At 41.1% G+C, this 23,977-nt stretch overlaps 1 protein-coding gene and 1 long non-coding RNA gene across 5 annotated transcripts in view; both read left to right on the top strand.

The window, feature by feature from the left end:
* Positions 1-23,977, top strand: part of LOC132540935 (uncharacterized) — a 148,371-nt gene that overhangs the window by 92,230 nt on the left and 32,164 nt on the right. The window lies entirely within an intron of this gene.
* Positions 1,052-23,977, top strand: part of SLC35D2 (solute carrier family 35 member D2) — a 55,090-nt gene continuing 32,164 nt past the window's right edge. For 3 of the 4 annotated variants that reach the window (XM_060200500.1, XM_007539876.3, XM_060200501.1), the window contains exons 1-5: positions 1,052-1,270; positions 12,484-12,517; positions 15,556-15,642; positions 18,595-18,662; positions 23,510-23,581. In XM_060200500.1, the coding sequence (XP_060056483.1) occupies positions 1,119-1,270; positions 12,484-12,517; positions 15,556-15,642; positions 18,595-18,662; positions 23,510-23,581 (413 nt within the window). In that variant the 5' untranslated portion in view covers positions 1,052-1,118. Of the gene's footprint in view, positions 1,271-1,470; positions 1,731-12,483; positions 12,518-15,555; positions 15,643-18,594; positions 18,663-23,509; positions 23,582-23,977 lie in introns of those variants that run through there. The other variant, XM_060200503.1, reaches the window with a different exon arrangement.

The following is a 23,977-nucleotide window of genomic DNA, read 5'->3' as shown; positions in this document are numbered from 1 at the left end:
TATCTGTGACCTTGGGAGAATTACTGTAGTTTCCATAGGAGGGAATGGGGACAGAATTCTGGTTGTGGGAACGGTGTGGAATTAGACCCGTTTTCTCATAATTTTGTAAATCAATATTAAGTCACTAAAAAAAAAGAAAGTAGCCATGAGATAGGAAACAATGATTCAAGGAACAAAAGCCCCCATTCTCATGTTATACAGTATATCTAAATAAACTATTTTTTCCTCTGCACAAACGATGGAAGCAGAGTTTATTGTTACTGTGAGGTGTCTGGCACTCTGTTTCACTATTCATCTGGAGTAGAAATGAACCCTCAGGAGAGAAGCTGCCATACAGCACCCACAGGCCAGAGCAGCCTTGAGATTTGCAGTTGTTTTACTCCTAGCCACTCCACTCCTAGCTATTCACAAAAATGGAATGAAAGGACGTTTGTTCATACGAGAACGTGTGAACTAGTCATTGAAGCATTTTAAATCATAGTTCTGAGCTGGAAACAACCCCTGCAGCTGGTGAACAGATAAACAAATGCTGGTACTCCTCAACAATTAAACATGAATCAGTTGCAAAAAATAGTAGGTGGAGTGTGAAAAATCTTGAAGGAGTACATCTCATACAATTTACATAAACTTCCTGAAAGGAAGAATCTAATTTATCCTAATAGAAATCAGGACGAGATGGAGATTTTTATTTTCTTGGGGGATAGAAAGGTTACATTTTTTTTATTGATGGAAAATGCTCGATATTTTCCTGTGAGTTGGTTGTAGGGGGACGTGCTGTCAAAACACTCGAATCATGGACTCAAAAAGCTGCTTGTAAAGGATACTTAGCTAAATTATTAAGAGTTAACTGAATTGTTTTTTCCCGGGAGCTCAATCTGGAAGGGTGTTTTCTCTTTGCAGCCCCAGTCCTGTCTTCTCTGTAAGGTGTTTGGAGCTCAGGTCCTTGTGAGGATTTGGATGACACCGGGTCCTGGGCGCGCGGCCCCTTCCTGTTTCGGCGGCGCCCTCTCGGAGCCAGTCTGGGGCGGGGACGGAACGGGCGGAGCCGGGCCGGAGCTCCGCGAGCCTGGGGAGGGTTGCGGGCTCGGGCGCGGGCGCGGGCCGGGCGGCTGCGGGACATGACGACCGGCAGCCCGGCGGAGGGCGTGAGCGCGGACTCGGTCTCCGCTCGGATGCCCTCAAGGGCGGTCAAGCTGCTGTCCGCGCTTTTCTACGGGACCTGCTCCTTTCTCATCGTGCTGGTCAACAAGGCGCTGCTGACCACCTACGGGTGAGCCGGGCGGGGCTACGGGGAGCAAGCGTCTATCCCGGGACCTTCGGGCTCCCGCTCCCGCTCCCGCTAGCGCGCCTGGTGGGTCCGACCCGCCCGACCTCCGCTGCCCCGGCGGGGAGGAAGGGCGGCCCGGGTGCGGCGCCTGCACTCTGCACTTCGGTCGCGCCCGGGTCCTGAGGTGGGGCGGGGACCCGGAGCGGGCTGTCCCAATTAAGCACTTTGTCAGCCGCGGTGGCGGAGTGCTGGGCTCACTGACCACGTGTTCACAGCGTCCCGACCTGCGTAGGGTTTTTGCAAACCATACCACCAGCTAACAAAGTCATCCTGCCCCCTGGAAGGCAAGTGCACTCACTCCACCGCTACTTAGCACTGCAGGACACTCACGGCTGTGCTTCCAGAGCTCCGTCCTGTTGCCTTCAGGTTTCACCGGCAAGTGATCTGAATGTGTGCTCTGAAGGTGATCGCTTTTTAAATATTTATTTTATTCCATACGAGGTAATGTTTTACATGAGAGAGAGAGAGAGAGCAAAAGAGTCTCTTTGTAGAACCACTATGCTATCTACAACTCTCCCTCCCATCCTGTCGTTCATTTCCATATTATCGGCGTGGTCATCTTGGGAAACAAAGAGAAATGCAATATGATGAACTGGTTTGGGAGTGTCCAGTAAACTAGCATATTTGTGGTTCCTTGAACCTACTTATAAGGACTAGAATATCCTGTTTAATTTTGTTTTTGTTGTAGCGACACTGAAAGTGCGGTGGATTTAGACTCAGCTTCACTATTAAATCCTGCACCTTTTGGGGGCAGTCTCAGTCAGCAGTTTTCTCAGATACAAAGTTGGGTAGTTGCAACCGTGTTAATTCCCTGAACTTTTCTTGAGCTGTCTGTCATAATTGAGGCAATGTAAACTATATCGTGCTACAAGAGTTTAAAATCAGAATTTTATGAAGCACCCCCAAAGATCTCTGCTTTTAGCCTTCTGTTTTCATCCTTGAGGAAGTGACACATAAGTTGTTCTGGTTACAGCTCCAGCTGTTATTAACTGAGCACCTACTATGTGCCAGCCTAGTCAAAGGCACTAGGGGGAAGAGCTGTGAACAGCCTCAAACTCCTGTAGATTCCACATCAGCGGTAGAAACAGAAAGAAATGAGTCCCTAAAGAATGTGATTGCAGGTATAATGCGCTATACCTCGGTGGGGTGGTTGTGCTTAGAGCATTCCAGTCAGAAGGGAATGTGCCAAGAAAGAGCATGAACTTGGACTGCTTGTGTGGTCACTAGGGCTGCAACTGGATGAGCAAATGTGGGGAAGTAGGAGAGACAGTGGGGAAGTCGGCAGGCAAGACAGAAGCAGACTCTTCATTCGGTATCAAGCGCCAGTGTGCTGGTACATTAGTGAGTGAAACAGATCAGCACCTGCCCTCCTGAAGATCAACCGAATCCTTCTAGTGGGTCAACAGACTCGTAGAATTCATATTATGTCAGATGACACTGTATGGCAAGGAAGGAACAATAAAGCAGGGAATGGAGTTTGGGAGTGTAGTTGTGAGACAGTTTGCCTTGTCAGTGTGCTCACAGAAGCTTCATTAGGGAGATGCCATTTGAGCCAGCTGAGTGACAGAGAGATGGGAAAGAAATTTGTGGGCATGGAGAAATATGGAATCCAAGTAGAAATGATACTGGCTGGGGTCCCAGATACATAAATTGCCAGACTGTGTAGGGTCTTTGTGGTCATTATTTGGGCACTGAAGGAGGTGGGAAATACTGGAAGAAATCAAGGATGGGAACAACATGATACCAACCACTCAACAGCAGATATTGGGGGACTAGGGTACATGTAGGGAGAGCGTGATCAATAATTTAAGTTTTGGTGGGCATGCAACTTGAAATCTGATGGAAGCTTTTAACATGGGGAGTGACACAATATACTTGTGTGATTAGAAAGACTGATTTGACTGGGAGTTAGGTGGACAATTAGTGGCACTGGAAGCAGGGAGCAGAGCTAGGAAACAGTTATATTCTAGGTAATTCTGAGAGAGTACTTGGGTTGAGTTAGGGGTAGCAGTGGAGGGAAGTGAGGCCTTTGTGATATTTTTGGTGACCTTACAACTGATTGATAGTATCATTTATTTATTTGTTTATTTATTTTGCCTTCAGCGTTATTGCTGGGTGCCTGCATTATGAATCCACTGCTCCTGGAGGCCATTTCTCCTATTTTGTTGCCCTTGTTGTTGTTGCCATTGCTGTTGTTGGATAGGACAAAGAGAAATCGAGAGAGGAGGGAAAGACAGAGGGGGGAGAGAAAGATAGACACCTACTGACCAGCTTTACTGCTTGTGAAATGATCCCCCTGCAGGTGAGGAGCTGTGGGCTTGAACTGGGATCCTTGAGCAGGTCCTTGTGCTTCATGCCATTTGCACTTAACCCACTGCACTACCACCCGGCCCCCTGATTGATAGTCTTTTAAAGAAATATTTATTTGTGGACTGGGTGGTGGTGTACTTGGTGGCGCTCACACATGTCATATGCAAGGACCTGGATTCAATCTCCTGGTCTCCATCTACAGGAATGACGTTTCATTAATGGTAGACCAGTGTTCCCTTTCTCCCTCCTTCCTTCTCTGTCTGTCACCACTATTAAAGGAAAAGAAAACAAATTTGCCTCTAGGAAATGGTGGAGTCCTTCAGGCACCAATCCCTAGTGATAGTCCTAGTAGCAAATATATATATATATATATTTTGCTTAAGATGAAAGAGAGGGAGCGGCGTGGGGGCGGAGGGAGATATGCAGAGAGACTGATTCACAAGAGACAGGAAAAACAGAGACACAAGACTAGTACCACTCTGGCACACATGGGCCTGTGGATCAAACCAGAAACCTCCAGCATCTGCAGTCTCAATATTTTACCTGTTGAGTCATTTCTGCCAGAGCTCTACCAGTGTGTTGCAGCGTGTTTGCTGGTATCCATGGGAAACAGAGACTGTTTCAAAAAATCGGAATGAACATGCACCTAAAGTTGGATCATTTAAAGTGTACCCTGCAACGTAATGAAAGAAAAGGAACATGTAAATCACTATAGTTGATCTCCAGAGCCCTACCCCACTAGGGAAAAATAGAAACAGACTGGGTGTATGGATCGACCTGCTAACGCCCATGTCTAGCAGAGAAGCAGTTAACAGAAGTCAAAACTCCCACTTTCTGCAACCCCTAAAGAATTTTGGTCCGTACTTCCAGAGAGGGAGAAATGAGAGGAGGAGATCACCAGAGGGCTCTGAATCCTAATTCCACCAGGATCCAAAGAGCTTGTCACCAGGAATTTTGTTTTTATATCATAACTGAAAGGAAATCAGGAAGTCACCAGAGGAAGCCAGGCACTGTTTCTCTTATTTGAGAGAAGGAAAAAAAAAAAAAAAAGGAAGTATACTCAGTAGTAGTAATTGCTGTAGGTGTGATTTAAAAAAGGAAGTGGAGGCAGGACCTTAGAAAAATAAATAATAGGGGCCAGGTGGTGGCGCACCTGGTTAGGCACACACAATATAGTGCACAAGGACCTGGGTGCAAGCCCCTGGTCCTCACCTGCAGAGGGAAAGCTTCACGAATGGTAACGCAGAATTGCAGGAGGTCTCTCTCTGTTGCTTTCTCTATCTCCCCTGCTCCTCTCATTCTCTCTGTCTCTACTCAGTAGTAAATTAGTAAAATTGGGGGTCAGGCTAGAGCGTAGCGGGTGAAGTGCACATGGCGCGAAACTCAAGGACCACCGTAAGGATCCCAGTTGGAGCCCCTGGCTCACCGCCTGCAGGGGGGTCTTCACAGGCGGTGAAGCAGGTCTGCAGGTGTGTGTCTTTCTCTCCCCTTCTCTGTCTTCCCCTCCTCTCTCCATTTCTCTCTGTCCTATCTGGCAACAACAACATATGTAACGGCAATAATAATAACCACAACAATGATAAAAACAAGGGTAACAGAAAAGGAAAATAAATAAATAAAATATTAAAAAATAAATAAGTAAAATTAAAGGAAAAAAAATGACTGAAAAAAGAATAGAAAAAATATGGGCAAAAATATATAGATATATAGTTATAGACAGAAAAACCAACCCATATCTGCAAACCAGGCAGAATTACTGCAGTTTCCAATGGAGGGGGTGAGGACACAGAGCTCTGGTGGTGGGAAAGTTAGGGAATTGTACCCCTTTAATATCTTACAGTTTTGTAAATCAATATAAAGTCACTAATAAAAAATAACAGATAACTATGGTTGAAAAAAACCTGAGAGTGCTATTCATGAGCTTGTTTGAAAGTGACGGGCAATTATGTCTGAATGAAACTTGAAGATAACCTTGGGGGGGTGTGCTTCACAAGTGGTGATGCAGGTCTGCAGGTGTCTTTCTCCCTTTCCCTCTTCCTCTCCCTCTCCCTCTCTCCTCCTCTCTCAGTTTCTCTCTGTCCTACTCAATAACATGAAAACAAACAAACACAAAAACTTAGCTGCCATGAGCAGTGGAATTCTAGTGCAGGCACCTAGCCTCAGCAATAGCCCTGGAGAAAAAAAAAAAAAAAAGCCTTTGCTTTCTGCTCTTGAATCAGCAGTGTGTTCACTGTTCATAAGCAGTGGTGTCTCTAAAAACACTTGCCTTCTTGTTGCGATCAGGGATTAATAAACACTAGTTAGATGCTTAGAAATTGGGGGGGAGGGTGGAAGGGTTGCCGGGTGATGGTGCAGCAACACATTAAGATGCATAAGGATCCTGGTTTGAACCCCTGCTCCCCAGCTGCAGGGTGGATGATTCATGAGCTGTGAAGCAGGTCTGCAGCTGTCTTTCTTTCTCTTCCCTTCTATTTTTAATTTTTTAAAAATATTTATTTATTTTCCCTTTTGTTGCCCTTGTTGTTTTTTATTGTTGTTGTAGTTATTACTGTTGTTATTGATGTTGTCGTTAGGTCAGAGAGAAATGGAGAGAAGAGGGGAAGACAGAGAGGGAGAGAGAAAGACAGACACCTGCAGACCTGCTTCACCGCCTGTGAAGTGACTCCCCTGCTTCACCGCCTGTGAAGTGTGGGGTGCGGGGGGGGGGGGGCTCCAACCCCAATCCTTATGTTGGCCCTTGTGCTTTGCGCCACGTACGCTTAACCTGCTGCGCTACTGCCCAACTCCCTTTCTCTCCCCTTTTATTTCCTCCTCCCCTCTCAATTTCTATCTGTCCTATCAAAATAAAGAAATAAAAGAAAAGGAAAGAAAGAGACTGAAGGACACTGCTCAATCAGGAAGAATTATGTGAGATATCTCATACTCTGGCATTGCCATCTTTAAAATGTTAAGTTCCATCATTGAGGAGGAAAGCAAGTTTTTATTTCAGAAAGACAAAAACCTGTATGGGTAAACACTTCACATTTCCGTAATGTAATATATCATCCTATTGGAGATCCCTGTTCAAATATCATTGTTCACTCTCTAACCTCCAAATGCTCTAGGAGCACGTTTTCAAGGGGAGGAACGGTGGGGTGATTTGTTTTAACAACTAACCCCAGAAATTTAATCTTAACAAGGGCAACAAAAGGGAATAAATAAATAAATATAAAAAAAAGAAATTTAATCTAAGCATTAGATGTTTGAAGGTAGAATGTTGTGATGTAGGATAGAAGGAAGGGCTTTTTTTTCCCCAATTACCTAATTCTCTGGGTCATGGGAATGTAGTTCATTGGAGAAGATTGTTTCTAGTTAAGAGTACAAGAGTGATCAATGGTCATAGTTCATTGTTTTGCCAGATTTACATGACTGAGGTCTTTGAAGAAAGTGTATGTTGGGGTGAGGGCTGTCTTAAGAGTGGGTGGTCATTTGGTTATCTTTTGAGGTTGGGGAGGTTTGCCAAGGTGGACTATAATTTTTTTTGCCTCCAAGGTTATTGCTAGGGCTCGATGCTTGCACTATGAGTCCACTGCTCCTGGAGGCCATTTTTCCCATTTTTGTTGCCACTGTTATTGTTGTCATTGCTGTTGCTGTTGAACAGGACAGAGAGAAATGAAGAGAGGAGGGGAAGACATAGAGGGGAAGAGAAAGACAGACACCTGCAGACCTACTTCACTGCCTGTGAAGCGACCCTCCTGCAGGTGGGGGGCCGGGGGCTCAAACTGCAATCCTTATGTGGGTCCTTGTGCTTCATGTCATGTGTGCTTAACCCGCTGCTACCACCCGACCCCCGACTGAATTTTTAGTTTGTTTTTTTTTGTTGCCATCTTAATGCTACGCTCTCTCTCTCTCTCTCTTTTAAATATTTATTTATTCCCTTTTGCTGCTCTTGTTGCTTTATTATTGTAGTTATTATTGTTGTTATTGCTGTTGTTGTTGAGCAGGACAGAGAGAAATGGAGAGAGGAGGGGAAGACAGAGAGGGGAAGAGAAAGACAGACACCTGCAGACCTGCTTCACCGCTTGTGAAGCGACTCCCCTGCAGGTGGAGTCTCTCTTTTTAGAAAAAAGGAGGAGAGATCATAACACCATAGTTCCAAGTGAGCTATTTTGGCGTTCCTCTAATGTGAGTCTCTGTGCCATATGATACTTTACTAAATGTGCTTGTTAACAATGTAGAACTTAGTTATATTCAGTTCAACTAGTTTTTGCTTGGTATTTGCTATGTTTCTTCTCCTTTTAAAAATTTTCTCCAGTTTTCTTAACAATTGTGAAATGAGGCCCATGCTATTTTTAAAATTTCTCTACATTTTATTTGAGAGAGAGACAGAGACTAGTGTGCTGCTCAGATCTGGCTTATGGTGGGACTGGGACTGGGACTTTGGAGCCTCAAGCATGAAAGAAATTCTTTCGCATAAGCACTATGCTGTCTCCCCTCACCCTGTGTGTGTTTCCTTTTTTTAAGCCATCCCAGCTATTTGGGATCGTTCAGCACAGTGGGCTCCTGGCCAACTCTTTTTTTTTTTTAATATTTATTTATTCTCTTTTGTTGCCCTTGTTGTTTTATTGTTGTTGTTGGATAGGACAGAGAGAAATAAAGAGAAGAGGGGGAGAGAAAGATAGACACCTGCAGACCTGCTTCACCGCTTGTGAAGCGACTCCCTGGGGGCTCAAACCGGGATCCTTAACCCGCTGTGCTACCGCCCCAGTCCCCCAGCCAACTTTGTAGTGTGAATTACTTAAGAAGTTTTTGCAAACACTATTGAATCAATTTCTAGTGGCAGAAACTGGAAGTCTATATTGATATGAATATTACTACTAATAACAGTAATAAAAGACTTAATTTTATTTTACTTTGATAAGTCTGCTCTTTCCTGAAGGTGTTGCTCCCTTCTTCCCCCGGGATGGGACTGGATCTTGGTCTTATGTGGGTATAGCCACGAGTTGGCTTGGGTCCTCCTCTATCCAGAGCGCTCATGCTCCGTGGAGACTGAATTACCGCTTCCTCCCCCTCCTCTCTAGTGACTTGGGGATGTCTGCGACTCATTTAGAGGCAGGTCTTCTTTTCCACTTGGACGTGCATCAGGTGTGGGGAACTCAGAATCCATCTATGAAGCTACCACAGTGGGTCTCTCTCCGACACTGCTCCACCTGGCTTCCCATGGTCACTGTGTACAGAGTGGCATACCACTGCAGTTTCTGCTGGATGTCCATGCCCTGCACTACCTCCTGGATATTCTGAGCTGGATCCATCTTCCAGACATCCCTTCCCCCCTGGTCCAGCAAAGAACCGTCTGACTCCTTACCTCTGCCATTTTGTCCAACACTTCTCTGACAGGACACACTATCTGTGTCTTTCCCTCAGTCCCTGAGCAACTAGTTGTGGGACAAACAGGAGTAAGCTGATGATCACGAACCTCAGCTGGCTTTTCTTACTACCTGCTAGTTTATTTGGGGGCTTGTTTTCCTTTTTATTTTATTTATTTATTTTTTATTTAACCAGAGCACTGTTCAGCTATGGCTTATGGTGATGCGGGGGACTTAACCTGAGACTTTGGAGCCTCAGGCATGAGAGTCTGTTTGCATAACCATTATGCTATCCTACCCTCCGCCTTTGAAATGATTTTTTTCAGGCTTTGTCTTTCTTCCTGAAACCACTCAACCTCCAGTCTACTTCTCTGATATTTTATTTGAGAAAACAAAAACCGGGAGTCAGGTGGTAGCGCAGTGGGTTAAGCCAGATGGCGCTTAACCAGAGGAGCCCCCGGCTCCTCACCTGCAGGGGAGTCGTTTCACAAGCGGTGAAGCAGGTCTGCAGGTGTCTATCTTTCTCTCTCCCTCTTTGTCTTCCCCTCCTCTCTCCATTTCTCTCTATCCTATTCAACGACGACATCAGTAGCTACAACAATAAAACAAGGGCGACAGAAGGAAATTTTAAAAAATATGCCATTATATGAAGCCTACTGTATGCCCTGTCTGCTAAAATTGGAGTGTTTTGTTCCTGTGAAACTCCACCTCTTCATCTCTGAAGAGCTTCTCCCAGCTCCATTTTTTTTTTTTTACTTTTTTTTTCTTTATTGTTGCTGTAGTTATTGTTGTTATTGATGTCCTCGTTGTTAGATAGGATAGAGAGAAATGGAGAGAGGAGGGGAAGACAGAGGGGGAGAGAAAGACAGACACCTGCAGACCTGCTTCACCGCCTATGAAGCGACTCCCCTGCGGGTGGGGAGCCGGGGGCTCGAACCGGGATTCTTAGGCGGGTCTTTGCGCTTTGAGCCACCTGCGCTTAACCCGCTGCGCTACCACCCGACTCCCAATGTTTTTATTTATTTATTTCATTTCATTTCTTTTTTAAAGTTTTTTTATTTTTTTATGTTTTTTTAGTTTTTTTATTTTTTAAGTTTTTTGTTTTTTTATTTTTTTAAGTTTTTTCTTTTTTGTTTTTTTATTTTTTTAAGTTTTTTATGTTTTTTAAGTTTTTTTATTTTTTAAAGTTTTTTAAAGATTTTTAAAATTTTTAAAAGTTTTTTAAAGATTTTTAAAAGTTTTTTATATTTTTTAAGTTTTTTTTAATTTTAATTTTTTTTTTTTTAGGTTTTTTTTTTAAGTTTTTTTTTTTTTTTTTTACACCTCTCTGTAGGGCACTTTTGATCCACCTATGGGCCCTGAAAGCAGAAGCCTCCTCTTCCACATGGTGATTCCAGAAAATTTTGGCTTTTTGCCTCCAAAGCTTTTTATTAAATAAATCGTCATTAAACAAAATTAGCCTAAAGATGTTATTTTAAGATGGTGTAAAAAAAGATTTTAAACATTTAAACTATGAGGTTTTCTCTAGTCTTTTAAATTGCCATATCAAAGTTCTAAAGGTAAAATATAATAAAGTTCTGTATCCACCCTTGCTCATAGCCACTCTTGGGGTGTTATATAAAAAAATAATCTATAGCTAGATAAAAAAATATAAACAGGTGTTAAAATAGACTTGTGATGATTTTTATAATGAGTAAAGTACTATGATCCTAACATTAAACTAAGTTCTAATATTATGCTTACATTGTTTACATGATTTTAAAATCATACTAAAGAGATAATAATCACTTTTTTGTTAAAAAGGCCTTCCAAAATTATATAAATATATTTAAACAAATTCTAAGTCATTAGATTATCAATTTTAATATTTTTTCCTGGCCTTGGGTATATCTTGCTGGCCACATATGAAAGACTACAGCAGTGTCAAGCCTTCACATGAAAAACCAACCTTTCATATGGTGAAAACTTTTTTAAAAAATAAAAAATCCCCTATATGTAGCCCAATTTCAGCTTATGTGTGACTTAACAATGTTTTTGTTTTTCCAAAGATAATAAAATCTCAGCTGATTCTGACAGCCTTAGTAGTCTTTACTGATGGGTCCTTTGACAGGCCATTGTTAAATGTGCTAACAGAACAGGACCAAACCATAAGACATGAACACACCACACGACACAACCACACGACCTCACCACACCACACGACCACACGACCACACCACACCACACCACACGACAACACGACCACACCACACCACACCACACGACCACACCACATGACACAACCACACCTCATGACACGACCACACCACACGACCAAAACATGACACGAACACACCATACGACCACACCACACACCACACCACACTACAGGACCACACCACACAATCACACCACACGACACAACCAAACCATACAACCACAAAAAACCACCCCGCACCACCCCACCCCACACTACACCACCTCACACCACACCAGTTGTATAGTTGTGTTGTGGGGTAGTGGGGTAGTGGGGTTGTGGGGTTGTGGGGTAGTGGGGTAGTGTAGTGTTGTTGTGTAGTATAGTGGTGTTGCATAGTTGTGTTGTGTTATATAGTTGTGTAGTTGTGTTGTGTAGTTGTGTAGTTGTCTTGTGTGGTTATATAGTTGTGTCATTGTGTTGTGTTTGTGTAGTTGTGTTGTTGTGTGGTTGTGTTTGTGTTGTGTGGTTGTGTAGTGGTGTTGTGTTGTGTAGTTGTGTTTTTGTGTAGTTGTGTTATTGTGTGTTGTTGTGTAGTTGTGTTTTTGTATAGTTGTGTTGTGTAGTTGTTTTTTTGTGTAGTTGTGTAGTTGTTTTGTTGTGTAGTTGTGTTGTTGCATAGTTGTGTTGTGTAGTTATGTTGTGTAGTCGTGTAGTTATGTTGTTGTGTAGTTGTGTTATGTAGTTGTGTAGTGGTGTTGTTGTGTTGTGTAGTTGTGTTGTTTAGTTGTGCAGTTGTGTATTTTTGTAGTTGTGCTGTTGTGTTGCTGTGTTGTGTAATTATGTAGTTGTTGTGTGTTATGTGTTGTGTTGCTGTGTTGTTGTGTAGTTGTAGTCTACTTAACATATTTACTTATTTATTTATTGGATAGAGACAGAAATCGAGAGGGAAGGTGGAAAAGAGAGAGACACCCACAGCACTTGTGAAACTTCCTGCAGGTGGGGACCAAGGTTTGAACCAGAGCCCTTGCCCATTGTAATGTGTGTGCTTTATCAGGTGGACCATGGTCCAACTCCGACAGTCTCTTTTAAGACTTAAACAGAAGTCTTCTTAAAATTGCTAAGTTTGCCAATGACCAGTTAAAAAATGAAAAATAAGCGAATGAAAAGTACAATAACTTGGTGGTCTTCATCGTCTGAGACTGATAAAAGTAACAGGCCAGGCCTGTACTCTTTTCATTTTCCATTACAGTAGCATAGAATGTTTAGCATTGCTAACTCTTTTTTTTTTTTTTTTTTTTTTTTACATTCTCTGTTTTTTGTAGTTTCCCATCACCAATTTTTCTTGGAATTGGACAGGTAAGTGGAAAAAAAAAACTTCAAGTGAAAAAAATTAATTAAATTCTTGATAACCAACAGTATACATGATGGTATTTTGAGTATCTCTAAGACTATGATTTATAAGGGTATTCCACCAGTGGGCTCCTCCCCAAAAGTCATGACCTCTTTGGGGAAGCAGCAAAATATGAGACAGAATTTATGTCATTCTATTGTTTTGGAACAGTTGTATTTGTAGGAAAAAACAAACAAACAAACAACTACCTCTTTGAAGTTTCTTCAGTTTAACTACTATGTAACAAAGGTCCAGTGAACTGGGAAATCTTTGTTACCAAATGAATGGGCAGAGGCTAGACAGCTGCACAGTACATAGCCACACACCTGTTGAACTGTGAACAATATCAATAGTTTAAGTCACTGTACCTGAGAGGAAAAGTTTTGGGACCATGAACAATGAATGACCCACTATATTCTTGTTATTTGAACTCCAGAGAGTTTTTCAACAGAAGCAGGACATTCAAATTTGTACATAAAATTTTCCAATTTGTGTTGTCATTGGCGTTCCCATCTGGTGCTGAGGCCTGAATCCAGGACCTCACGCAGGGGAGACATCTACTCTCCTCACTGAGTCATCTTCCAGCTCTTCCCAATTTGTAAATGCTGGCAACAGATCCAATTTATTTATTTATTTATTTATTTATTTATTTATTTATTTATTTATTGCTTCCAGGGTTATTGTTGGGGCTTGGTGCCAGCACTATGAATCCACTACACCTGGAGGCCATTTTTCCCATTTTGTTGCTCTTGTTACACTTGTTGTTTTCATTACTATCATTGTTGTCATTGCTGTTTGTTCGATAGTAGAGAGAGACATGGAGAGAGGAGGGGAGACAGAGAGGGGAGAGACAGACAGACACCTGTAGACCTGCTTCAGTGCTTGTGAAGTGACCCCCCACACACACACACACACACTGCAGGTTGGGAGCCGGGGGCTTGAACCAGGATCCTTACTGGTCCTTGTGCTTTGCACTATGTGTGCTTAATCCGCTGCACTACCGCCCGACCCCCGCAATGCAAATTTTTACAGAACCTTTTATGGACCAGACAAAATATGCTTGCGGTTTGCTGCCTGCAGTTTGTGAGTTTTGCTTTCAAGTATAACATTGATGAAGTTGGATAGGCTTTCAGACTGATCTCATTTAGCCTTTTCTGAAGAGAGAGAGAGAGACAAAGAGAGGACACTAGACATCATTCTGGTACTTGTGCTGCCAGGAATTGAACTCAGGACCTCATGCTTGAGAATTCAACATTTTATCCCCTGTGCCACCTCCCAGACCACAGTAATTATATTTCTTTAAGGCTAGAAATATATACTATGCTTCTCTGGCACTGTAAGTCCCAAGATGATGTTCTGGTTTAGTCTCTTCCACCCCCCCTCCCATAAATAAATACATCTAAAAAATGTATGGGCTAAGGAGATATGATAATGGTTATGCAAAAAACTTTCATGCCTGAGACTCCGAAGCTTAAGGTTCAATCCCTAGCACCACCATAAATCAGAGATCCAAGTATTCTGGAGACAACTGAATAAATTCTGAAATTTTCATAGAAGATAACATTAAATACTTTTTGTTTCATAATAGTCTGGAGTACTTATATATTCAATATCTGGTATGTTCTAAATTAATAAGACTTGAATGAGGCATTGTTGTAGTACTGGCTAGATTTTAACATCTTTTTAAATTTTGCTTTCTTCGGTGGTGGTGCACCTGGTTGAGCATACATGTTACAATGTGCAAGGACCTGGGTTCAAAGCCCCGATCCACACCTTCAGAGGGATGGCTTTGCAAGTGGTGAAGCAGGGCTTCAGGTGTCTGTCTGTCTCTCTTCCTCTCTTTCTCTCCCCACCCCTGCCCTCTCAATTTCTGGCTGTCTCTATCCAGTACATTAAATAAAAATTTAAAAAATTTAAAATTTTAAGACTTTAATTTTAAATTTAAAAAATTTGGTTTTTTTCTTTCAATTTTTCTCCTGTGTTACACAAATGTTGGATTATATAGAAAAGATGCTTGCATGTCTCTGAACTTGGTTTACAGTACAGTTGTTGTCAAATCAACACCATTTTCCCTTTCCTTGTGATAGGTGTCTGCACAACACTCTTAGCCCCAACTGTGACTCTTTCCACCATCGTGCACCCCTCATTATTCTGATAGTCAAATTCATCTACATTGTTGTTTGTGACTATTCTTTTATTTTCACTGTATGAAAATACTACAGTTTACTTATCCCTTTTACTGTTTATGGGAATTTGGGTCGTCTCTAATTTAGGGGCTAGAAAAATAAAAAGTAAAAAAAAGAATTGGGGCACGGAGGGCAAGGGGGGCAGGTGGTGGCATATTGGGTTAATCACACATGGTATGAATCATGAAAAAACTTGGGCTAGAAAAATTTTTTAAAATTTGTGTTGTGGTCCGGGAGGTAGTACAATGGATAAAGCATAGGACTCTCAAGCATGAGGTCCTGAGTTCAATCCCCGGCAGCACATGTACCAGAGTGATGTCTGGTTCTTTCTCTCTCTCCTCCTATATTTATCATTAATAAATAAATAAAATCTTAAAAAAATTGTGTTCTTGAGGATAAAGTGGATGGAACTGGAGAAGATTATGCTCAGAGAAGTGGCGGGTAGAGCGCTCGACTTGCAGGCAAGAAGTATAGAGCTTGATTCCAGTATCACACATAACAAAGTAATGCACTAGTTCTCTCTCTCTCTCTGAATTAATATAAATCAACAAATCATATTTTAAAAAGGAAAAAAATCCAGTTTGTGGTACTCTGTTATGGCTGTCCTAATAAATTGCGTATTCTGTTTTCTAAGGAATCAGAGGTATTTTTTTTGGGGGGGTTGGGCAGTGAGAAGGTTGGTGGTGAGGACCTAGAAAATTAATTTTTTGGGGGGATGTGCATTTGTGTTTAATACATCTGTTCTCTTTTCATGTCTTTGTTACAGACTTCAAACCATCTTTTCAGACATTTTGCTAAAGTTTCTCTCTCTTTTCTAGATGGCAGCTACCATAATGATACTGTATGTGTCTAAGCTTAACCAAATAATTCACTTCCCTGATTTTGACAAGAAAATTCCTGTAAAGGTAGGTGGTGAAAATCCTTGGGGTTGTGGAGAGAATTCAACATGTGAGAGTACAGGGTTAGATTCCTGAGACCTAGAAGTCCCACATTCAGTGGCCATCACTAATCCAGAGCTAGATACTACTCTGGTTTCTTTCAGTATCTTTCTCTGTGTGGATCTCTCTAAGATAAAAGCAAATAAGCTAATCTTTTTTTGCTCCCCCCCATAAGCTAATGTTTAAAAAGAGAAAATTACATATAGCTATGACAGAAGGTGTGAAAGGGCCGGGTGGTGGTGCATCCAGTGAAGCACACGGTACTAAGTGCAAGGACTTGCAAGGATCCAGGATTGAACCCCTGCTCCGCCCCTGCAGCAGGAGGCTCTCTGAGCAGCGAAGCAGGTCTGCAGGTGTCTTTCTCTCTCCCTCTCTACCTCTCCCTCCTCTATCAATTTCTCTCTGTCTTGCCCACTAAAATGGCTACTAGGAGCAGTGGATTTGTAGTGCAGGAACCGAGCCCCAGCGATAACCCTGGAGGTAAAAATATTATAGAGTTGCAAATCAATTTGACACTGTCCATTTTTACACACACTGTGCTTTATGCTTGTGTAGGGTAGACATTTCCAGGGCCAGGAGACTGGGTTTCTTAAGTAGCAGAAATTTACTTTCTCTTAGTTCTGGAAGCAGGAAGTTCCCAGATGAAGGTTCCAGAAAGGCTCATTTTTTTGTGAGAGTTTTCTCTTTGACTTTAGACAGCCTTTTCTTCTGTTTATTTATTTATTTATTTTAAACCAGAACACTAATCAGCTCTGGCTTATATGGTGGTGTGGGGGATTGAACTGGGTTGGAGCCTTAGGCATGAGAATCTTTTTTGCAAAGCTGTTGTGCTATCCCCACCGTGTGTGTGTGTGTGTGTGTGTGTGTGTGTGTGTGTGTGTGTGTACGTGTACACACACTCCTGGTATCTTTTCTCCTTATAAGGACACTAATCCTGTTGGAATAAGGTTCACCCTCATTGCCTCATTTAACCTCATTATTATTTCCCTAACAGAGCACTTAAAAAAGGAAAAGTTTATCCTTTAGCTCACTGGGCTAGATGTGTATCTTGCCATGAGCCGCCCAGGTTTGTGCCTGGTACCCTATGGGAGTACACTGGTGCCCCTTTTAATCTCTGTCTCTGTCTCTCTGTCTCTCCATATGAATAAAAATATATTCTAGGAGTGATGAAAGTGTGTGTGCACGAGGTCCTGGCTCCACAAAATGGGGAGGGGCAGTAGTTGGTACACCCGGTTAAGGGAACCTAGTGCCAAACCAAAGACTTGCTGAAGGCTCTGGGGTCGAGCCCCTGCTCCCCACTTGCAGAGGGACGTAGTGAAGGTCTTCAGATGACTGTATATCTCTCTCTCTCTCTCTCTCTCTCTCTCACTTCCTGTCAATTTCTGTGTCCCATCCAATAAAATGGACAAAAAAAAGAAATTGGCCACCAGGAGCAGCAGATTTGTAGTGGTGGCATCAAGCCCCGGCAATAACCCTGGAGGAAAAAAAAAAAATCTTTAATGCTGTGCCGCTTATATTACGGCACTGTTGTTCATAGATGCTTGAAGCTGTTTCTGGGATTTCCATGTCATTTCATTTGTCTACTTGTGCTTTCTGTTTTCTGCACAATTACTCATAGTCTTAACTACTATGCTTTATAGAAAGCCTTGCCAGTAGTGTGACTATTGTCTGCTTTGTCATGCACATGACCCAGGTTCAAGGCCCCAAGAGGGAAGGGGGAGATAGACATGGAGAGAGAAAGAGACACCTACAGCACTGCCCTCCCACCAGAAGCTTTTCCCATATAGATGGTGAAGTTCTGCAGAACTCTGAAGGTGCATTTTTGCTGTTCTCTAGTGTTTTACTATTTCCTTCAGGGTTTCTGTTCTCCCTTCTTTGACCAAGAGGTTTCTCACCATTTTACCAGTTTTTTTAAAATGTTTTATGATGATTACAAATTATTATATCTAGCAATTTAAAATGTTTTCAGTAGAGGATTGGGACAACTAATCTAGCATGCCATCACCAGAAATTAGAAACAATATTGCTTTTATTTTGAATTACATGTGAGAATGGAGCTAATGAAGTCTTTTCAGTACCTAAAAACCTAAGAAGAATACATTTTATTTATGAAAAACTATCTCTTATATTTTGCTTGTTTATTCTTCTGCATGTCCAAAACAATATTTCTTTTTCACAACCAGGAAATAAATGTAGAGCTTAGATATCAATAAACTTAAGTACTTTTGGTATTATCCATCCTTGGTAGCTATTTAATCATTTTGACCTCTTGAAAACATAAAATAACTTCAAAGTATTGTGCTTAGTATATATACCTTTTTGAAAGGGTCTCTTATCTAGTGACATGCCAGTAGGAAATATGAACCCTTGTCTTTATCTAGAAAAATGTATGTATGCACACATAAGAAGTTTGCACATTTTCATGAACCTTCTAAACCTTAAGTTAACTCTAAACACCAGTTCAGTCAGGGACCTCCATTCCAGAGAGATACTTCTTTAAAGCTTTCCTTTAGAAAATCAGTCTGTCCTTTTGGGTAGAGTAAAGATTTCTGTTGCTACCCAGATTTTTCTTTTTCTTTTACCGGAGCACTGCTTAGCTCTGGTTTATGGTGATGTGGGGGACTGAACCTGGAACTTTGGAGCCTCAGGCATGGGAGTCTCTTTGCATAACTATTATGCTGTCTACCTCTCTCTTCCCAGTTTTTCCCAGCCTATGATTGTGGATGTCACTGTCCACCTCTTTTGATCAAATCTTGAAGCTCATGACTACGTTTTGGATTCTAGAACATTCACAAGTATTTCAGGGAAAGAAATTCAAAATGATTTGTTTACTTATGGGGAGTGAATGTCACTGTTTTTGTATCTGAAGGGAAGTGCATTATTGAAATTCTAATTACATATTCTTTCTTTTTGTTGAAGCTATTTCCTCTGCCTCTTCTCTATGTTGGAAACCATATTAGTGGATTATCAAGTACAAGTAAATTAAGGTAGAGTGCAAGATAATGGTTGATGGGACGTTCTTATTTGCTTCTGATGATGTAAAAGTGAAGTTTCATTTTTTAAAGATACTACTTTGGTTACATTTGGAGGGGCAGTGATATCAAGAAAATGATTTCAGATAATAAGGTAGCCTTTTACAAATTTATTAGTGATTTAATATTGATTTATAAAATTACATGTCAACAGGGATATAAATCCACTCCATTCTCACCACCAGGGTTCTGAATCCCCACTCTCCTCACTGCAAGCCACTACATGGGCCAGCCATCATCTCTACAATTATCTGTCTACATTTATACATAGTTGCTCCGTTTTTCTTCCTTATCCAATCCTCTCTTCCCTTCCACGCCATTCATGAGAATATTACTACCTCCCTATGTCCCTCTCCTTTTCCTCCTCTCTCTTTGGGTGCTGATGGAGCTGGAGTTCAGAGCCCTCTTATCTTCTTCCTCTTATCACTTCTCCCCCACTGGGAGTATGAATCAAAGTTGTTTTTGAGGTGCAGAAGGTATGAGTTCTGGCTTCTGTAATTGCTTCTCTGCTGGGTGTGGACGTTGGTAGGTCGATCCATACCTCCAGCCTGTTTCTATCCTTTCCCAGTGGGCCAGAGCTCTGGAGAGGCAAGGTTCCGGTCCACACTGGTGAGGTCATCTGCCCAGAGAAGTCAGGATGGAGTTATGGTGGCATCTGCAACTTCATGTTTGGAAGATGGCAGGACATAAATGGAGACAAAATGGTTAATGAAGAGGAACCAAAAAGTAGGAACAGAACAGATGAGATTAGGGATCTTAGGGTAGAAGAAAGTTAGAAAGTCCATCTTAAGCATGTTCCTGGGGGCACACAATTATGATAGTTTTGCTTGAGTTTGATAGCTAGTTTGAAGTTGGATAAAAATACTGTCTGAGAAAATGGAGAATGGTGTCAGAGTAGAGAAAAGGGCTAGAAAGTTGGATTAGGGCAAGGAGTAGCTCCTCTTCTTAAAAAAAAAAAAGGTAGACTTTTGAGTTTAATTTGATAATGCACTTAGAAATGTTTTAAAAAGTTTTTTTTTTTTTTTTTGCATGTTAAAGTCTGGATATAGAATATGAAACCTGTAAACATCACAATAGAGAAAGTATGATTTACCCAGAAAAAGTTTTATGCAACTATAATTTCATCATGGATTTATAAAAGCAGTGAACATTCTGTGAAATCTAGTCAAGTCAGGTTTGACTCAAATAAGTATATCAAAGACATTGAGTTGCATTGCAGAATGTATATTACTTCTATTCACAGATAAAACCCAGTTCTGAATAAGCAAGTAAGTAGTGTTCTTAGTATTATAAATACTGTTCAACACTTCTTTGTATGTATAACCAAAGAGATACGGTGAGGACTTCTTGGAAGCTATAAAGGTTCCTCAGGGGCCAGGCACTGGCACACCTGGTTAAGCATACACATTAGAACGTGCAAGGACCCAGGTTCAAGTCCCTGATCCCCACCTGCAGGGGAAAAGCTTCATGAGTGGTGAAGTGGGGCTGCAGTTGTCTGTCTCATTCCCTCTCTAACTCCCCCCTCCAATTTCTCTCTGTTTCTATCCAATAATGAATAAATAAAATGAAAAAGAAAGATTTCTCACAGAAGAGAAGGTACCAGTAAGTGAGGCTGAGGAAGAAAAAAAATGCTTATACATGGTTATAAGCATGCCATGCCATGTACTTTTCTCATATGCTTCACAAACTGGTTCTAGTGATTTGATAAGATTTGGGTTCAGATTTTCAGATACGATCAGTTTATTGGTGTTTTTATCATCCTAGAGCATCACTTCATTGACTCAAATGTTTTACCCTCAAAATTTAATTAGTCAGTTTCACCTTTAACTACATAATGTGATAGATACTGTATATTGTCATACAGTGAAGTAAGCTAGAGAAAAAATGTTCAAAAAATCTTAAGGCAGAGAAAATATAATATTTTACTGTACTGTTGATACTTTTAGTTTACATCTTCTATTTATGGAAAATCCATAGATCACTGGACCTACCCAGTTCAAAACCATGTTCACAACTGTAAGGTCTATACTTATTAAGTACATACTCTCCACTATTTCACACAGGAAAGATAGGATGAAAGTTTAATTTATAAATTTTCAATGTGAGATATTAATGTCTTGTCACCATTGATGGCCTATGAGAGGTGTTTTTCTGTTTTGCACTGTCATTATAAAATTGTGAATTTTCTTTTACTTAGGACAAGTCCTTTATTAAATTACAAGTATGTTTGCAAGTACTTCCCCTCAGTCTGTGACTTCTCATTCTCTTCACACTGCCTTTTAGAACAGATGTCTTTAAATTTTAATGAAGTTTTACATAATTTTTTTCCTTTTATGAATCATGCTATAGGCAATGTATCAAAAAATTCATTGCCAAGTATGTGGGTGACCAGGATTGGACCCCAGCCCCCACCACAATGGAGGAAGCTTTGATACTGTGCTCTCTTTCACACGCTCAGGCTCGCTGCCTCTATCTTAAACAAAACAAAACTCATTTTCAAAATGAAGATCACCTAGATTATCTTCTATGTTACCGTCCAGTGGCTTTATAGTTTACGTTTTACTTGTAGGCATTTGATACACTTTGAGTTAATTTCTTTTCTTTTTTTTTTTTGCCTTCAGGGTTATTTGCTGGAGCTCGGTGCCAGCACTATGAATCCACTGCTCCTGGAGGCCATTTTTTTCCCGTTTTTGTTGCCCTTGTTGTTGTCGTTATTGTTATTGTTGCCATTAATGTTGTTGTTGTTGGATAGGAAAGAGAGAAATCAAGACAGGTGGGGATACAACGAGGGGGAGAGAAAGACATCTGCAGACCTGCTTCACCGCCTGTGAAGCGACTGCAGGTGGGGAGCTGGGAGCTCAAACCAGTATCCTTACGCTGGTCCTTGCGCTTTGCACCAGGAGCTCTTAACCCGCTGAGCTACCGCCCGACCCCCTTGAGTTAATTTCCATAAGAATTGTGAGATCTGTCTGTAATCAGGGTTTTTTTTTTTTTGGCTTGTAAAGGTTTGGTTGAGGACTGTTGAAAACACTATATTCTTTCTCCATTGAATTATGCTTCATTCTTTGATGAAAATTAGTTGAGTGTGTTTGTATGGGTTTACTTGAGTTCTTTATAACGTTCACTTGATCTATTTGCTTCATTTATTTGGCATTTCTATTCATTATATAAGCAATACTATTCATGCTAAAATTGTCCAAGTTCAAGACTGTGGGAGCCTTTTTGTGTTGGCTTCTCATTAATTTTTGCTTTCTGTACATGATGTCTAGGACTTAGCTTGAAAATACCCTGGTCACTTTTTCAGTGTTAAAAGTTGTATTTGTTACTGGAGAATGTGGAACACTTCCTCTGGACCTTTCAGATTTGTACGCATGTATAATGGAAAGATTTGTCAAGTGCAGGAAACATCAGTATTTTTTTAAAAAGTTTTAAAAATATTTAATTTATTTATTTTTGAATAGAGGCAGAGAGAAATTGAATGGAAGGGGGAGAGAAAGAGGGGTAGAGAGACATTTGCATCACTGCTTCATTGCTTATGACACTCTCCCTTCCCTGCAGAAGTCATGGGGACCAGGGCCTTGAACCTAGTTCCATATGCACTGTAACGTGAGCTCTACTAGCTGGCCCACTGCCCAGCCCCAACCAGCAGCATTTTAAGAGACATTTTATTAGAAAAGAATTAAAAGTAAGTTTCTTTGAAGACAGTATACTTTTCAGAAAGGGAGAGCAGGCTGTTTCTAAAGAGAAGTGTTCCCAGATCAGGAACTTCCTACTTTTTATAATTTTCCCTAGCCCATTCCCACTCACTGTGACTTGCCAGTTTATGCCTGTGTGGGCTATGTTTAGCCCCTGTAACTCATTTTTCCCCTTCTGTTGCCCTTGATGTTTATTGTTGTTGTTGTTACTATTATTGTTGCTATTGCTGCCTTTGTTGTTGGATAGGACAGAGAGAAATGGAGAGAGAGGAGAGGAAGACAGAGAGGGAGAGAGAAAAATAGACACTTGCAGACTTGCTTCAGCGCTTGTGAAGCTATCCCCTTGCAGGTTGGGAACCGGGGGCTTGAACCGAGATCTTTAAGCCAGTCTATGCCTGTCCTTGTGCATCTCGCCATGTGCACATGTGCACTTAACCCGCTGCGCCTGGCTCGCAAAAGTTTTTTTTCTTGTACAAGTCTCATACTTCTTTTAAGTTTTTAAGTTCTCTGGTGTTTTCTTCCAAGGATAGTTAAATGAATGTGTTGCTTTTCTTTCTTCTGGAATTTTACCTTGGGATAAGTTTCCCAACAAAAACCAATTAAGCGCAAATGTAGAGCTATTTATGATTGATTATACATAGTCTCAACTAGATTTACCCGAGGGATGTCTTGGTTCACATTATATACTAGTTTTAGCACAATCTTTGTAGTGCTTGGATAGGATATTTTAGATTGCAAAAAAAAAAAAAAAAAGAAAAGTGAAGTGGCACAAAATTAATCATCACTCCCTTTCTTTTCTTCTCCAGGCTGTTTTTTATTTTTTCCCATGCACATAGAAAGAGAAAGGCTGAGAGAGTGGGAAAGACACCATAGCCCCAGATCTTGCCCCAGTGCTGTCACCTCCCATGTGATGCTGGGGCTCAAACTTGGGTGGGACACATGCCTTCATCGGTAAACTTTCTCTACAGCCTTTCATTTCATTTTCTTCAGTGTGACTGGCTAATGCTATATGTGAGAATTATATTAATTCTGTATATTCAGTCTGCAAAGGCATGTTATAAACAAAAACTTGGGATCTAATGTATCACTTGAATTTTCTTCTGACAGCCTGCCGATGTTCACTGTACTCAGGAAGTTTACCATCCCACTTACTTTACTGCTGGAAACCATCATACTTGGGTGATTTTTGTTGTTTCTTTATTTCTGTGGGAATCATTTGTCCTCACTTTCTGCTTGCTTAGCTTTTTTTTTTTTTTGCAAATAGCTGATTTGCATTGCTGGTAGAAAAAGCTTAAGGACATATGTATCTATTCACTTAAATGCATAATTCCCTAAAGACTTAGTGATTTTTAATTATACTTTTATACTAGAGAAATAATACACATGTATAGTAGGAAAAATATATGTATATCCAACACCACTTCCAAGCTTATATATATCTACTTCCCAAGTTGGATGGAATGAATATATATGCAGGCTTTGGAATAGAGAGAGGCGAAACAGGGTAGGAATACAGAAAATCAGGAAGACCCGTTCTGACCCAGTGGTTATGATATAATGTCAGAGTGAATTAAT

The sequence above is a fragment of the Erinaceus europaeus genome, chromosome 10 (assembly GCF_950295315.1).
Source record: "Erinaceus europaeus chromosome 10, mEriEur2.1, whole genome shotgun sequence".
Lineage (NCBI taxonomy): Eukaryota > Metazoa > Chordata > Mammalia > Eulipotyphla > Erinaceidae > Erinaceus > Erinaceus europaeus.
Note: the sequence above shows the minus strand (reverse complement) of the source record. Positions and strands in the feature narration are given on the sequence as shown.